Source organism: Miscanthus floridulus, chromosome 8, assembly GCF_019320115.1.
Source record: "Miscanthus floridulus cultivar M001 chromosome 8, ASM1932011v1, whole genome shotgun sequence".
Classification (NCBI taxonomy): Eukaryota; Viridiplantae; Streptophyta; class Magnoliopsida; order Poales; family Poaceae; genus Miscanthus; species Miscanthus floridulus.
Window position 1 is genome coordinate 183,078,035 of NC_089587.1, and position 17,434 is coordinate 183,095,468.

General features: G+C 45.2%; 3 protein-coding genes and 1 pseudogene across 3 annotated transcripts; 1 reads left to right on the top strand and 3 right to left on the bottom strand.

Moving 5' to 3' along the window:
- Window positions 1-519: 519 nt before the first annotated feature.
- LOC136474221 (temperature-induced lipocalin-1-like) lies at window positions 520-1,621 on the bottom strand. The gene is made up of 2 exons (XM_066471819.1): window positions 1,085-1,621; window positions 520-946 (listed from the first exon to the last, which is right to left on the bottom strand). The coding sequence occupies exons 1-2, from the start codon at window positions 1,487-1,489 to the stop codon at window positions 761-763; spliced, it is 591 nt and encodes a 196-aa protein (XP_066327916.1). The 5' UTR covers window positions 1,490-1,621; the 3' UTR covers window positions 520-760.
- A 3,103-nt stretch (window positions 1,622-4,724) lies between these two features.
- LOC136474222 (small ribosomal subunit protein uS17-like) lies at window positions 4,725-7,162 on the bottom strand. The gene is made up of 6 exons (XM_066471820.1): window positions 7,045-7,162; window positions 6,555-6,595; window positions 6,359-6,459; window positions 5,406-5,550; window positions 5,235-5,324; window positions 4,725-5,043 (listed from the first exon to the last, which is right to left on the bottom strand). Exons 1-6 carry the CDS (start codon window positions 7,054-7,056, stop codon window positions 4,950-4,952), a joined length of 483 nt encoding a protein of 160 aa, XP_066327917.1. The 5' UTR covers window positions 7,057-7,162; the 3' UTR covers window positions 4,725-4,949.
- A 1,450-nt stretch (window positions 7,163-8,612) lies between these two features.
- On the top strand, window positions 8,613-13,878 carry LOC136474223 (calcium uptake protein, mitochondrial-like; annotated as a pseudogene).
- Window positions 13,879-14,503: 625 nt separating this feature from the next.
- LOC136474224 (probable glycosyltransferase At5g20260) lies at window positions 14,504-16,594 on the bottom strand. The gene is made up of 3 exons (XM_066471821.1): window positions 16,182-16,594; window positions 15,884-16,059; window positions 14,504-15,705 (listed from the first exon to the last, which is right to left on the bottom strand). Exons 1-3 carry the CDS (start codon window positions 16,392-16,394, stop codon window positions 14,676-14,678), a joined length of 1,419 nt encoding a protein of 472 aa, XP_066327918.1. The 5' UTR covers window positions 16,395-16,594; the 3' UTR covers window positions 14,504-14,675.
- Between the last annotated feature and the right edge of the window lie 840 nt (window positions 16,595-17,434).

Sequence of the window (17,434 nt, forward strand, 5' to 3'; positions counted from 1 at the left end):
GGGGATCACAGGCAATTTAAATTGGGATTAGATTACTTATATTTATAGTTATATAAAGAAAATGGTTTGACACGTTGATGTGGGCAACTAAATGATTGTTAGTGGATGACGAGATAATTACATGTGCGAATTGGCTATAATTGCATGTGCTATAGCTTGCACGTTGAGATATAATTGTATTAGGTGAATATTAACTTTTCATGAATGGAACAATCCAGGGTGTCACACAGAACAATGGATATTTTTTATCAAGATGGTCAAAACATATCTAGAATATGGATCAGTTTAGGGCTAGTTTGGTTTGCACCTAGGGCATCTAGAATATGGAAACTGTCCGGTCACAACCGTAAGATCTCTTAGGACGCTTATTAAAAGCGTGTTGTGTATATGGTTAAACTTCTTCTTCTTAATTACAATGATACATAAATCTTTTGCGTCTTCGAGAAAAAAACGGCAGCTGGCTGACCAAGCAGTCTATACGTATAGATAATTTGCAAGCTCACATAATCCTTAGAGTGATTGCCTCGCCAATGCAATTAACTAGTAAAATCAAACATTACATTTCAATCCCATTAATTTATCAAAACACATGCACGTATAACGCCACAGTCCACACACACACAGATACACTAACAAACGTATACTACAGCTAAACACACCAATCCTCAGGTCCCATTTTATTTGCTGCGTGCAGCGCAGATTATATACTAGTCCTAGTACTAGCAGCAAGCACAAGCACCGGAGTATGCGTGCCGGTGAGTCATTTCCCAAAGAGCGACTTGAACCACCATACTCCCTTGGTGTCAGTGGGCGCGGCGTCGCTCTCCGGCGGCGGGTCGTCCTGCGGCGTCGTGTGCAGCTTGCTCACGTCGTAGCCTTCCTCCTGGGCCCGCTCCACCAGCTGGTTGTAGACCTCCTCGTCGATGCTCGTCTTCCTGCACAGAATCTGCACACGCACGCACGCGCGCGCGTACGCAAATCAAAGATCCATGAGCACACAGCTTCGAACCGAGGTGGAGCTGAACTACGACTTCCTCTAAAAGAGAACTTAATTGAGAACTGGCAAAGCTCTTATTATACATACCCAGAGGTTCTTGCGGCGCGGCTCGCCGACGAGCGCGTACTGGTAGTCGTCGTCGACGTAGAGCACCCAGTAGTCGCCGACGACGGGGATGATGGGGAGGAAGGGCGGGAGGTAGAACTTGACCTTGAGCTTGGCCTCGTCGCTGTCGGGGTCGGCCTTGTAGGCCGTGCCCTCGATGTAGTCGCGCTTCCCCTTGCTCCACGTCTCGTTGAGGACGTGCACCGTGGCGCCGTCCTCCAGCAGCCGGTAGGTGGCGCGCGTGTCCCGCCCGTCCCGGGGCTGGAAGAAGGACGGGAACGACGCGATCTCGTACCACCGCCCCATGTACCGCGCCACGTCCAGGCCCCGCACCACCGTCATCTGCCCGCCGCCGCTCTTCGCCGTCTTCCCCTCTGCCGCCGCCATTGTTGCTGGTGGGTGGTATGGGTTACTGTGTGCTTCTCAATTCGATCGCCTGTGTGACAATCCGGTGACTGCCGCTGGCTTGTTGCAGTTGCAGGTGCTTGCTTTGGAGCTTGCTTGCGACGGACGGACGGACGGATGGATATATAGAAGGGGGAGAGGAGCAACTGAACACGAGAGGATAAGGTGTTGGTGCGAGGAGAAAGACGTGGAGGGCTCTCGAACGCTTAGCAAGTGTTGTTGTCTGCTTGCCCAGGGGCCAGAGGGCGCGGGGCCAGTCCCGTCTGAACTCTGCACGTTGAGACTTGTACGCGAAGGTAACTTTTACTGTACATCTCTCCATCTACTACCGTGTTGCATGCACGTTGGTTTGTTTTGATTCCGGCCGCGTTTAGTTCTAAACCTAAATTTCCAAAAAGTGCTATAGTAGCCATCACATCGAATCTTACGATATGTGCATAGAGCATTAAATGTAGACGGAAAAAAATTAATTGCACAATTTGGTTGAAAATCGCGAGACGAACATTTTAAGCCTAATTGGTCCATAATTAAACACTAATTGTCAAATAAAAACGAAAGTGCTACAGTAACCCAAATTCCAAAATTCGGCCAACTAAACACGGCCTCCATCGGAAAATCGGAGTAGTAACAACGTCGACCTTCAATGAGAACGCTATACCATTTCTGGAACCGCATGTACGAAGCCATTTTGTATGAAGCTGGTCTCACCTTCTATTCCAAATAAACACCGACAATTCCTCCCTTTTAACGCTGCTTTTTTCGGCAGACGGATCAAAAGGGCAGGTCTGATCTACCAACTAGGTGTGTTTGAATCCGGCTACTAAAATTTAGGAGATGTGTCGGAAAGATGTTATATGGAGTGTTCGGATACTAATAAAAAAATAAATTACATAATCCGTCGGTACTCTACGAGATAAATTTTTAAGTCTAATTAATCCGCCATTAGCACATGTTTACTGTAGCAAACCCTTGTCAAATCATGGACTAATTAGACTCAAAAGTTTCGTCTCGCAAATTAGTCGCAAACTATGTAATTAGTTTCGTAATTAGTCTATATTTAATACTACATGCATGTGTCAAAATATCCGATGGGACAGCGACTAAAATTTAGGAGGGGCAACCAAACACCCCCTAAACTTTAGCCGACTAAATTTAGTTAGTAGGGATTCAAATGGCCTAGCTAAAAGACCAGTTAAAATTTAGCTGAGTTTAGCTACTTACCCATCTAAACCTAGTTAAAGTTTAGCTGAGTCTATTAGCTGGAAGATCCAAACACTCTAGCTAAAGTTTAGCCAGGAGAAATTCTAGCGGGCTAAAGTTTAGCAAGTTGTGTGGACCCAAACATGCCCAAAGTAGCGCTGCCTCGCTTTTGATAGATCTCACTTGAATCTAAAAAAATGAAAAAATATTGCACGACGCTAATAGCTAAAAAATATAGCTTGATCAATCCAATCAATCCTAGGCCTGTTTGGGTGCATATGAACAATAATTGTTATTTAGCTGATTTTGAACCCTAATAACTCGTTCAAACGGTGGCCAATAGATGTGCTCTTTTTCCCAAAACCTCAAGTAGTTGTTATCTAACTAGCTAACCAACCCAGATAATTTAGACTATTTTTAACCATAATCGATAAACTTGTCTTAACTTATCTAAACAAGTCATTAGTTAATAGGCTAGGTAATCACTACTCCCTTCGTCTTGAAATACAAACTATCTAAGCGTTGAAAATTTGTCCTAAATTATAAGGGATTTTCAGTGGACTAACTCTTCAACTCAGTTTAAAAAGGAAACATTCGCATGTATATCTGCCATTAATTTATATTACTAACTCAAATATGGTAACTACGAAGGGTTATATGTGTCATATACGACGCCTAAGAATTTTCTAGGATACTTTGTATTCCAGGACATAGGGTATTGTCTAAATTCAGGTAATAGCAGCTAAAATAGAAAGAACATTATTCATGAACAAAATATCAATGCATCTATCTATTAACTGTTGAACCAAAAAAAAAAAAAAGATACCTAGTTAATAGTCAGCTAGTTTATACTTCCTCTATTTTAAAATATAAATCACTTTGATTTTTTAAATACATAATTTTTACTATATATTTAGAAATAATATATAGGATGTAAACAGACAGACTGCTTTCACATGGCGAGGTTGCGTTTGCCCCAGAGCACTCCGGAGTACTCCAGAATATCCGTGTGGAACTGTGGACCGTGTGTCGGTGTCACTACTCGATAATCCGGCGGGATTCTTCCTTGCTCCCCAAGGCTGAATGAAACACTAAAAAGCACAGTGACAAAACGAGGAAATTGATCGGCGAGACTGCGACATCGCTTTAGCCTAGCGTTGCAGCTTCCTGCTTGCCGGGCGTGTCCCTGTCCATGGAGGGAACAGACAGACCTGTTGGCGTCTTCGGACTCGAGGTGTGCGCCGGAAACCCAGAAGCGCGTCACTGTACGGCTCCGTTCGCTGGGCTGAAATTTGGCTGAAAGTGGCTGAAAAATACTGTTCGGGCTGAAATATTGTGAGAGAAAAATACTGTTCCGGCTGAAAAAAAAAAGCCGAACAAGCCCAACTTCTTACCAGCCGTTCTTGGCCTTGGCCGAATGGCCGGTTTATATAGCTAGACACGTATGAGTCCAGCAGTTGCGTCCTCTGCATCGTGAGAACTGAGAGAAGGGGTGAAGGGCGGTCTTCTGGATTGCTTGTACGTTCACATCTTGTACATTCAGTCATTCTGGATGCAGCAGAGCTGTTGTAGTTCACCAGTGTCACGGCACAAGGGGTGCGTGATTGCCTCCCCATTGAGCAAAGCTCCCAACACCCAAGTGGAGGACCTAGTGGCGGCGGCTTTGCATTGATCACATGAGCTGAAACTAATATCTAGAAAGTGCTTGCTATTTCATTATTACCTAGATTATTTTCAAATTCCTCAAAATTCCTGGGAACCAAATAGGGCCTAAGGTTCTTTTTATTACAAGGAAAAGAACAATGTGAAGTCGACGATGGTACATCGACAATCATGCATTCTACCTCATGACACCAGACACCCGTAGGCGTCTGGATGTATGGGAATGGGATCCAATGATCCATGATCCACGCAAATTAGGCATAGACCACTCGGACTGTCAGACTCCCGAGAAGAACCCACATTATAATCACAACGAGCAAGATATTTTCACCCGTAAATGCACAAAGATAATCGCCCAACTGAAACAAAGCCTTCAGTACGTCTCTCAAGATTTCCTCTTGACAATATTGCTGAATTCAGCACATTTGACTTTTAACTTGCACATAATTCTCTGAGTCAAAAATCCTAGTACAAATGGCATATAGAAACTGACATCAAAATCTCATGATCTATCTATAGCTTTTAGAATCTTTCTCGTGATCTATAGCTTTCAGAATCTTTGATGTATTATTCCTCTTCCTCAGGCAGCAGTGAATGCCTTCTTCACTGCACCACTCTTTGACCCGGCAGGGATCACCTTCAGCACATTAAACCTCACCGTCTTGGACAGTGGCCTGCATAGGCACATGGCACAACAGCGAGTATTCCAGAATTCAGAGTGGCATCAAGCAGCTATTATTGGCACAGCAGAAAATCTAGTATCTAGTAATGCCATAATCGTAGTGGGAAAAGCGGTGCAAATGTGGAGATAAGTTGTGGAAAGACCAAGCATAGCTTCAAAATAATCAGAACTGTTTTTTTTTACCTGCACTGACCAATAATCACATGGTCTCCTTCCTTCACACGAAAGCAAGGGGAAATGTGGGCGGGGATGTTAGAGTGCCTCTTCTCATACCTATACAAGAATACCAGAATTACGGTTAGTATGATGAAATAATCCGATACAAGTCTGAACCATCAAAGAATATTCACTGACCTCTGATATTTCTTGACAAAATGAAGGTAGTTCCTACGAACAATGATAGTCCTGTTCATTTTAGCGCTATGGCATGTTCCAGCAATGATGCGGCCTCTAATTGACACAGTGCCAGTGAATGGGCATTTCTTATCAATGTAGGTTCCTGCAATACAAGACAAATGAAGAGCACATTTAAGTCTCAAAGTTTACAGAGTTTCTGCACTGAACAAGGTATGGTAGAGCTGCATAAGCAATTCAATGAAAACAAAAAAAAAGAGCCATTACGTTTCAAATATTTATTAACAATGATAGCAAACAATCTAGTTTAAGGGAGGAAGGGAGCAGGAATGTTCATAAAGAATCTGGTACATAAAAAAAACACGTGTGTACAGATAATCAAGGAGGAACTAAAAGACAATTTGTCACGCCATTCATACTGTTTCTTCTAGTCACACCTTCAGGTTGGATACAAAGCATATAACATAATGTTCATGTCAATGGGCATTAAGAGAACCAGGCACTCCTTGCAATATAGCAACATTGCCATATGCTTGCTAATGTTTTCTACTTCCTCCATCCCAAATTATAAGACGTTTTGGCATTTCAAGATTCATAACTTTTATTATGTATCTAGACATACCATATATCTAGGTGCGTAGCAAAAGTTACGAATCTAGAAATGCCAAAACATCTTATAATTTGGGACGGAGAGAGTATTTCAGTACAGCCCAAGTGTTGCAGAAAGGATCAAACAGTTGAGTGACAGATAGCTTAAATAGGGTACACTTATAACAGATAAAATCACATAGAGTTTGATTCAGTTGTGGATTCTCTGCTAGTCTCTTAAAAGTGATGAATCAGTGAACGCTACTAGCTCATGAGTAAGTTACATTAAGCTAACAAGTAACATCAAATTAGGGAGTTCTGAAAACTGAAATGACATTGTTGGACAAGCAAGCTCCAGGACAAACCTTCGATGGCTTCCCTGGGAGTCTTGAAACCAAGGCCAATGTTCTTCCAGAACCTGTTGCCCCCCTTGCCTTGCTTATTCCCCTTGGCAGCCTTCTTCGAGCTGCAGCATTATACAAATGAAACCATGATTAGTAGTTCATTACAAAACAAAATACCACGAACTAATCTACAAAGAATAACACTACTTGCTCTTACCAGAGGAAAACCTTAGGCTGCTTGAGGAAAGCCTTCTCTGTCTGCAAAAACCAGATAAATTGTTTAATTTTTATTGCAAATAAAATGGTGACAAGTTGATGAAATTGTGCTAAATAGTAAGGACTAGACTGATCCACATAGATCTGGTGCTCGACTGAATATTTATCTAATCTATTTCAGAGCATCACAATTGAATCAATCAGTGAGGAAAGAAGCCCCATATCCATTTCATAGTATCAGGATTGAACAAGTCGACCGCTAATGACGAAATTGAATCAAACCATACCACTTGATCAATAGACGTCTACATAAGAGTAAGGACACCTCGACAGAACAGCACTAGACCTGAAGGTGTCAACAAGACTTACAAGCAAGGCACCATGGCAAATTGGGCCAAAAGAACGCTGCTAGAAGGCTAGTATTCCCCACCCGGACTTATCGAAAGACAACAAATGGATAGCTCGGCATGCAGTCCACGGGTGTAACTCACCTGCTCCGCCATGGTTGATGTTCGAGAGGACTAACGGCCAGCGGCGCACGTCGTAGGCGGTGGCGGCGGCGCGAGGATAGAAGGCGTGCCCAAAACAAAACCCTAGTCGTCCGGCAGGTTATATGTATGCGAGTTAGGTGGGCTTTTGTTCTTTTCTTTTGAGAGGTTACATGGGCTTTTAATTTTGGGGACCTTGTGCTTACTGGTTACATACTGGGCTTTACTACTACCTAAGCCTTTTTTTTTTTTAAAACGGTTTGTTTTTAAATAACTGTTCCGAATAAAAAGGTGGGCAAACCCCTCCCACCAATTGAAACGGGAAGTTGCTCAAAAAAAAAAAAAATTGAAACGGGAATAAAGGGAAGTCGAGAAATTCACATCTCGCGTTCCATTGATAGCAATTCCCATTTCTGCACAGCTCCCTAAAAAAATCTTAACTTTTTATATGAGTTGGATTGAAACAAAATTCTACTAGCCCACGGTGTTTTTTTTTGTTTGGAGTCTTGGAGCAAATTTCATGCTGAACATTGTATTGGTTATTTTAGCACAAGAATAGAAATAGTTTCAAAAAAGATGTTGTGAGCTATAAAATTATAGATATGCATAGTTTTAAGTGTTTGTTCAAGGTCAAACTTTATACAAAATAGACTAGCACATGCTATCATTCATATTTTAATTGGATTTTCTTGAAGCACTTTTAAGTTGCATTACGTAGAACCATGTTAACACCAAACACTTAATCATTTGGAAGCATTATAGGTGTTGTTTGGTTGTGGCACCGGTAATGATACGCCGAGGGAACAAGTCACAACCGTATCGGAAACGGAATCACTACTTTCTTGATTTTGTTTTTTTAGCAAAACTTGATTTTGTTTGGTGAGCCAATTGAAGGGATATATCTAGGATTGGAACCCATAAAGCTCCACCATGGGAAGGATTAACCTTAAGGCCTCGTTCGGTTATACGGAATCGATTCCTAGCCTCGCTGCTTCTTCGTTATTTTCTACATGTCCGGAACCATTCCCGGTCAGGAAGGACCGGGAACGTCGTAACCGAACGGACCCTAAATGGCATGGGATCGGATCCCACGTGAATTGATTACAGACAATGTCTAACCAAACGTGAAGTAACGGTACCGAACCACGTTGTGAGCTGTTTACATCGCAAAAACGAGTAACCAAACACCACCATAGATGTTATGTGAGTAGCTTTCCATCGACTTTCCTCGTGGGAAATGCTAAGACAACAAAGAGCGCAACTGTTATATTTTTTCTTGAGATATTACTGGCATACGTCTTGGATGTGAATCCAAAAAATCGAGCCATTGATAATCTTCTCAAGCAGGGTAAACTAGGTGGAGTTAGCAAGATTTTTTTTGCCAAAGATTACACGTGACTTATTGAAATACTCGATGTCACATTTTTGTCACTGGCTTACCGCCACTGCCATATATACGAACCGTAATTTTTTGAATAAATAAAGGAAATTGGAAAAGAACATTTTTTTCGCATGCATATTGCCTAATAATGCCTACAAAGCCGGGTAGGGCCTTGGCCGGTTGTCTTGTCTCCACGGCACAAAAAAGGGTAGCCCAACAAAGCCGGCCAGCTAATCGCCTATTCCTTCCCTCCCTCAGTCCCTCGCATTCCGGCAGGCTCCGCCCAACGTTCGTCCGTGCGCCCCCGCGTCGCCGCTTCCTCCCTTCCTTCCGTCCGTCCTCGGCGAATCGAAGCCGCTAGCCCCCGGCATCCATGGCCGCCGCGTTAACCCGCCTCCGATCCGCCGTCGAGCGGCTCGGGCCCTCCCGCGCCCGCGCCCGCGCCTTCTCCGCAGCCGCGGCCGCGGGGCCGTGCTGCGACTCTAGGGCTTTCGCCGCGGTCTCGGTGGCCGCCGGCTCGGGGCTCGGGATCTGGCTGCTGTCCTCGAACCCGCAGCCGCTCGCGGACTCCGGCCAGGCGGAGGATGCCGCTGCCGCAGGCGGCGGAGGCAACAGCGGCTTCCCCGCAGCTTTCGGCGGTGTCGGAGCCACCGGGGAGCGGGAGGGCAGGTTCCTGTTCGGAGGTGAGCACCCATGGTTGAATCCGTAGCGCTGCGCAATGAATTAGCTCGTCTTCGTTTTTTTTTTGTAGATAAAGGTGATGCATCCGAGCCCGTGGATTTGTGGCTATCGTTGCACGACAAATGCTAGTGTGTTTTTTTCTCACCGAGTCGCCGTCAGCGTTCCTCTCGTTCAACGAGCATTTGTACTTTGTAGCCATGTATATATTATCGCCATGATGATTTGGTTACCATAGTTGATGTGATCATAGTTGATAGAAACGGCATGATGATTTGGTTACCATCGTCTTGTAGATTCATATCGCCGAAGGGTGTTCTTCAAGTACGAGAAGAGGATTAGGACGCGCAGCCCTCCAGAGAAGGTAATGTGGCATTCCATATTTATTCAGAATAACCATTCTACATCATATGGTTTGATAATTTTCCCATTCAAATTCTCGTGCTTCTTATGCTAGATCTTTGAGTACTTCGCATCCGTCCACAGCCCGGAGGGTGAGATGTACATGTTACCTACCGACCTGATGAGGGCGGTTGTCCCCGTTTTCCCCCCATCCGAGGCCAAAATTGTCAGGGAAGGGAGATTGAGGGGGGGAGCGCCACCCTGGCGAGCTACAATGTGCCCCATCTGAGTTTTTCATGCTATTCGATACAAATGGTGATGGAGTCATCTCCTTTTCTGAGTAAGTGCATTGTGACTTCAACCAAAGCGATTGTTTGCCGTTTGCTCTGCCGTCTACTATATCTGCATCATATTGGCAATTTCTCTCTGTTCTGTCTAGTTATCTTTATGCAATGAAATAGTTAAGAGATACTGTAGGGATATATTATCATATACATAGGCGCTGTTATAACATCCACTCAACTATGCATGCGTAGGGATGACACTGACACATCTAGGTATCTAGCTATCTGGGTATCAGTATCACTATGCTATTAGTGTTGCATGCCTTTGTACTATTTACTTGATTTCCTTAAACCATATGTCATTATTAATTTTTAATGTTGCCTCATGCAGGTATATCTTCTTTGTAACATTACTTAGCATCCCTGAATCAAACTTCAATGTGGCTTTCAAGATGTTTGACCTTGACCACAATGGGTATGTTATCTTCCAGCTACTGGACCCTGTTCATATCCATATTCTCTAGAGGCTTCTTTATGCATCTCAGCATCTGGTCCCTCTTTTCTTATTTTAATTTCATTAGCTCTGAACCATTTAATTGTTGTAAGCATGCTCACTTACATATTTTAGTTTGGAAACTTTTTGACTAGTCATATCTTGTTTGGAAATACTGGTGTCAGATGACTATGGTCATAAATGTGATCTTCCACAGCTAATGGTATCTGGGGAAAATGCAATCCCATTTTTCTTTTGGCGGCATTTGATCACATTGATATATAGAACTCCTGATGTGACCCCACTGGCAAAATGTCACCTCCTTGGGTTCAAAGGAAGCACCAGATCTCAAGTTTTCAACAAAGAACAAACCTCCAAAGCCCTCCACCCCACCCTCAAATTTTTATCACAACATTTCGTAGCAAATCTAATATCCATCTTAATTAAGGAATCCAGGTTATACATGAGTTATTGCATTGGAACAGTTAACCAGTGTAAGTCCTTAGAATTAAAAACTGTGAATGCCGTAGTTTTGGAAGAAAATAAGATAGGGCGTACCCAGTGCAGAGAGCTCCCGCTCTGTGCGGGGTCTGGGGAAGGGTGTCAGTGGCAAACCTTACCCTCGCCTGTGCAATGCGAGGAGACCATGACTCGAACCCGGGACCTTCCGGTCACAGGCGGTAAGACTCTACCGCTTGCACCAGGCCCGCCCTTCTGCGTTGTTTGATCCCTTTAAGCTTTTTGGTGCAAGCGGTAGAGTCTTACCGCCTGTGACCGGAAGGTCCCGGGTTCGAGTCGCGGTCTCCTTGCATTGCACAGGCGAGGGTAAGGCTTGCCACTGACACCCTTCCCCAGACCCCGCACAGAGCGGGAGCTCTCTACACTGGGTACGCCCTTTTTTCCTCCCTTTTCTGAATCAATTAAAATTATGTGGTGCGCTTTACATTTTGGTATGTGCTTTACAGAAGGATGCCTTTAAACTATATTATCTATGCCGCATGCCTACATGTTGTTTACATTTGGCAATTCATGTACAGATTGTCATCCAGAAAAAACCTGTTTTTTGAGCATGTCCAATCATCTCAGATGTTATTAAGGGTATGATTAAATTTGACAAGCTGTTTATCTGTTTATTATTCTTTGTTCTCACTTGCTACTGTCTTCATCACAGAGAAATTGACAAAGATGAGTTTAGGAAAGTGATGACACTGATGCGATCCTATAATAGACAAGGAGCTGCCCATAGGGATGGTTTACGCTTTGGACGTAAGGTTTGTCAGCCGGTGGAAGATGGTGGACTGGTCGAGTACTTCTTTGGCAAGGATGGGAATGAACATCTACACTATGATAAGTTCTCTAGTTTTTTGAAGCAATTGCATGATGAGGTGATTTATTTCTTTTTCATTTTTTGTTCATTAATATATTATCAATCTAGATAATGTTTCTATTGATATAACTCTTGAGAGACTTAGTGTAAAGCCAAATAAATCAGAGTCTGTATCAATCAACTGCACTTGTTGGCATTTGCTTCTGTATTTTTCAGAGCACGAAACAATCCGTTCATTTCATAAAGGAAGATTATGTGTCACAAATAGTTCTATTTTCTAGAAAATGTTGATGAACATGACTATGCTATATGTAAGTTTGCAGATTAATTCGTATAGAGTTGTATTTGGTTGTATATACTTTCTATAAAGAAGTAAATTGTGGAGAATAAGTAACAAATTATTTGTACATGGAAAAGACTGCAATTTCTGGAATGTAGAAAAAGAAGGGACAAGCTCGCACTACCAAATTCCAATTCGTTCCAGATTTTGAACGCACAACTTATGTTAGAGTTTCCTTGTTTTGAAACTATTTAGTGTGTTTGTCTTGGAGAAACTGAACTTTGATAAAGTCAAAGTTCGATGTTTTTACTGTACAAGTGCATCCCATGTTGTATTGGTGTAGATTAGTGATTATTTCCATTGTATTCTACCTCTTGACCAGCATCTGGGTTACCATCATAGAATAAACATTAATAATCCTTATTAAAGGATTCAGTGAAAGCATGAAAATTTTCTTAGCACCACAAGCCTATGTGGTACCCCTGCCCCCTCTCATTATGCCTAGTCCATTCATGGGAAATTTTTAACTCATTGTGTTTTTCCCCTGGTTGAATCTTCTGCAGATTGTCCGCTTGGAGTTCAGTCACTACGATGTGAAATCATCCAACACAATACCTGTGAAGGACTTTGCTTTATCCATGGTTGCTTCTGCTGATATGAATTACATAGACAAGTTACTGGATAGAGTCGATGATTTGGATGACAATCTTGGCCTCAAGGATCTGCACATTACCTTTGAGGTTGGACTATTAGCTATTCCTCATCAATCATCATTGCCCTTGGGTTCACCATTGTTCCATTTCAAATTACAAATACATAATTTCAGGAGTTCAAGGCATTTGCTGATCTTCGAAGAAGGTTGGAACCATTTGCAATGGCTATCTTCAGCTATGGCAAAGTAAATGGTTTGTTGACAAAGCTGGATCTAAAACGTGCTGCATCACATGTAAGGTCTTCTACACCTGCCCTGTGTTGTTTGAGTTAGCTATTACCTTGAAATATATTTCTTCTAGGTTTCCATAGAAGAAGCACTGGGTTTCACATTTCTCTCATTATGTAGTGTTCTGCCATAGGCTGCTAGCTAGCCTGTTTGTTTATAGCTGACATGCTCCAGTTATTCACAAATATTAGATCCGTTTTCTGATTGATTTCCTACTCTTTGCTTTATAGGTTTGTGGAGTGGACTTGACTGACAAAGTAGTGGACATAATTTTCCATGTGTTTGATGCTAACTGTGATGGTAACCTGAGCTCAGAGGAGTTCCTGAGGTCATTACAAAGAAGAGAAAGTGACATTCGCCAGCCAGCAACTTCAGGTTTCCTAGGGGTGATCGCCTGCTGGCTGAACTGTACAAAGTGTTCTCTTCAACAGATGCTGCCCCAGTAGATTCTTTTGACACTCATGACAGTGTCTTCGTTGCCCTTGGTTGCTCTGTGTTTAATGTAGGTTTGCCAAACTCACCTTTTGTTTTGGTTTCATTATTCAGTTTTCATAAAATTTCAACTAAAATACTTGTTAATCGCTCATCTAGGTACATAATAATTGTCTTCATCTATTTTGCGATGATTTTGATTATGTGCAGGAGCCGGAGAACTTGATCGATAACAGATAGAGTTCCGAAGTGAGGAGAGGATTTTTGGTGTAAATATTACCACGTAGCAGCTGTAAGGAATACCTTCTGTTCTCGTCCAAGGGCTCCGATGACATACATCTTCTCCCCAGACGTTAAATGTCCATCGACTTAGCTGGAGTCTTGCTACCTATCTTGCTTTTAGCTCATCCCTGATGCTAATATTCTGTGGATTGTGGCCGGACAATCACACTTGTAATGACTAATCGATGCTTCTCCTTTTCTGAATAAGTGAATGATAATGTGATCCGCTGGAAAGATTATATTATTGAAAAGGTCGTTACATAACTGATAGATTGTAAATCAGGAGAATATAACTAAGTACACGTGGGGTTGGTGCATAACTGCCTATAAAGGCGGAAGAGCCGTACTGTTACTCGAGGCTTAGTTTTATTCCTTAACTTTCAAAATGGTTGTTTTAGTTCTCAAACTCTATTTTTGGGTTCAATTTCATCCCAAGACAATTAAGATGATTGCATCAAACTTTGCATTTTGGGCTTAATTTTATCTATGATCTATCAAAGTGCATTTCAGTTATCAAACTTTTTTTAACTCAACTTTGTCCATCGTCCTACGTGCTAGTCAACTCCAACATCATCGACGATTGGAGATAGAAAAATAATATTCATCTAAAAAGTCTTTAGTGACCATTAAATGAGTTGAGTTAGGCTTCCCTAAATTCGACGAAGTATATAGAGAATATTATCAACATTTATGATTCCAAATATATATACTACTATGAATATCCAGACTTTGGCAACAGTTTTAGGGTTGAATATCAAATCTATACCTAGGCCTAGTTTAGATTGCAACTTTTTTCAACCTGATGAATAGTACCACTTTCGTCTTATTTGGCAAATATTGTCCAATCGTGGACCAACTAGGCTCAAAAGATTCATCTCGTGATTTCCAACTAAACTGTGTAATTAGTTATTTTTTTACCTACATTTAATACTCCATACAAGCGGCTAAAAATTAATGTGATGGAGAGAGAGTGAAAAAACTTGGAACTTTGATGGGATCTAAACAAGGCCCTATAAAAGTAGGTAGCTAGAACCGTACAATCTTCAACTCAGATTAAACACATTTGACAGTCTATCATGAAGGAACAAGAAAATCTACTACTATCAATACATGTCCGAAATAAAACCGGAACACACGAATAATGTACATTAATTAAACACGACCACATGAATGAAGCTGACCGATACCTGCATCATCAGTATGGGAGCCTAACGTTGAGCCTTCTGAGCCAGATGGAGTGCAGCACCATGCGGATCATGTCGAACCTCTGCGCCGGCCGGTGCACAACGAAGTGCCGCTGCGCCTGCAGCACCCTGGCTCGCAGCACCCGGTACCTCCGCTCGGACACCCCCTGCAAGATGGCTTTCAGCTCCGGTATCCTCGCCGGCGGCACGGACACCGACATCTTGGTCCAGTCCAGCACGTCGCTGAAGGGCGGCGGGTACCCATCCGAGATGATGACGGGCACGCAGCCGCTGAAGACGGACTCCACCACCCTGGGGCTGGCCACCTCGAAGCCGCTGGGGCAGAGGCAGAAGCGGGCCCTGGCCATGAGCGCGTGGTAGTCCTGCCCCTTGGGGAGGTACTCGTGGATGTCCATGTCCGGGTCCTTGCTGCCGAGCCAGTACCCCAGCAGCGCCTTGCGGATGTTCCCGTGCATGCCCCCCGCGAAGAAGGCGAGCGTGGTGCGGTTCTCGGTCGGCAGGCCGGACGTGGGGCGGCGGAGGAGGCCGTCGCCGAGGTTCACCTCCGGCAGCGTGGCGTCCTTGCGCGGCCTGAAGCCCTCCGAGGTGTTGGCGTTGCACAGCACCCGGATCGCGTTGGTGTAGAGCTCCCGGTTCTCTTCGGAGACCAGCGGCGCCCAGTCGTGGCACGACACGATGACGTGGTCGGCGCCGCGCGACCTGTTCCAGTAGGGGTACCTGCCGGCGACGACGTCGACATAGTCGGCGAGCGCACGGCGCATGTGCGCCATGTAGGCCGTGGTGTTGTGCCGGTAGAACGGGTAGATGTACTGCACGAGGTTGCAGATGCTGACGGGGAGCAGGAAGGCGTGGGCCTCGCCGGGGTGGCGGGCGGCGAAGGGGTTCCGGGGGTCTTCGATCTCCTCCAAGAACTGGCCCTCGATGGAGTAGATGTCGGCGGACGGGCCCAGGTGCGTCAGCGGCGGCTCTCCTTCCCTGTACGTCCATATCTTGAACTTCCTCTCCATCTCCAGGTAGCTCCTTGATCCATGATCCGGCGATCCATGTCAAGATTGAGTTTTTATTGATTTGTGCACGACGGTATATATGCTTTATATGTGTCTATATGTAACAAAAAAAATCCTCTATTTGCGCATGTCAATGAGATCCGGCCATCCGGGAGAACTAAGAGTACTACAGTAACGCGTACGTGGTTTACCTGTGGAAAGCTCTGGGGTTTCGGTAGATGGCGCCTCGCGGCACGAAGGCGTCGCTGACGTCCTTGAAGCTCCGCCGAGCGCTCTCCGCCGCCGCCGTCGCCGGTGCCTCGCGAGCCGCGCGGCGGATGGCCGCCCGAGACCGGGCCAGGGATTCCTCGATCGGCCCGACGCTCACCTGATGCACACGTACGTAGAGAGACGATCAAACGCGACGATTTTCCGCAGATTTGCGTGGTTTCCATGATGCGGCGTTTGTACACGGGCGTGCACGTGTCACGTGTGCGTGCGTTACCGTACCTTCTCGGCGAGTTGCGCGCTCGCCGGCGCCTTCTGGGGCTCATGCGGGACGTGCCGCAGGAAGTGCTCCCGGCGGCGCTCCCGGACGATGCTTGCTGACTCGGCGCCGCCGCCGCCCAAGAAGGCGGGAGGCGGCAGCACGAAGGCTGCGGCGAGGAGCGCGGTGGCGATGAGAGGCACGGCGATCGCAGCCACGCGGCGACCGTTCTCCATGGAGGCACGGACGCGGGTTTGTTCCCGTCCGAGAGCTTCTCTGATGCGACGATCTCCCTCGCTGGCTCGCGTAGTCGGCTACTCCAACGACCGCCCGTGCATGCTGCACCGTCTTGACTCGGAACTGGCAGTCCAGCCCCGCTGGTAAAATGCGCATGCACGCAGTCCTCGTTGCGGGAACCAAGGGGAGTTTAGCGAGAGTTCGCTGCTAACAGAAGCTGATCGATGCCGCGGCGCAGTTAGTTTGGCAGTCCGGATTTCGGGATCTAAATCTACTATAGCGGCCGCTGCAGGCGCCGCACCGTGCAGCGCAGCCTCGATCAGTCGATCGGCAGAGGAGCGCTTCCCGGCTGATCTTGCACACGGCACACTCGATCGAGTCCGAGTAAGGTTTAAGTCCGAGTCGGCGGCACCCAACGACGAGGGCGAGCGTGCACACCGCACACGCGACGCCGTGTACGGCAGGTGAGTTTTAGTTTGGTAGCACTGTACATCTTTGGTTGATGTTGGCAGGGACGAAGCTAGAAAAAATTTAGTAGGGGCTAAACAATGACAATTAGCAAGAAAAGAGATTCAGCAAATCTTAAGTCCCTCCTACCTCTACATCTACAGCTGAAATTTCAGACGACGGCTCTACGGGGCTTCGCTTGCTCGCGAGCGGTGGGGGGCTGGAGCCCCCTATCCCCACCGCTGGCTCCGTGCCTGGATGTTGGGTCGAGGCTAATAAACCTGGAGAATTCGATCTGTTGCTAGTAGCACGAAAAATGCTTGGCCGCTCAACGCAACTCGTGTTTTGCGGATGTCGTTGAGGCGTTGAGCCGCTGGAACAGTTGGGTTGACCATGTTAGCAAGAAAACAGGACTGGAAACCATACAGCGCTATTCCTTTTGAATGAATGTCGTTATGTAAATTTTTTCTATGCCGTGCTGTTCAAAGTTGGGGGTTAAAGAGAACTGTCAGCTTTGACAGTTACCGCGTGTTTCTGTCGGGCAATTGGGTGAGCATCGTCAACAGCCTCTCTGTGTTATTATTTAGGGAGT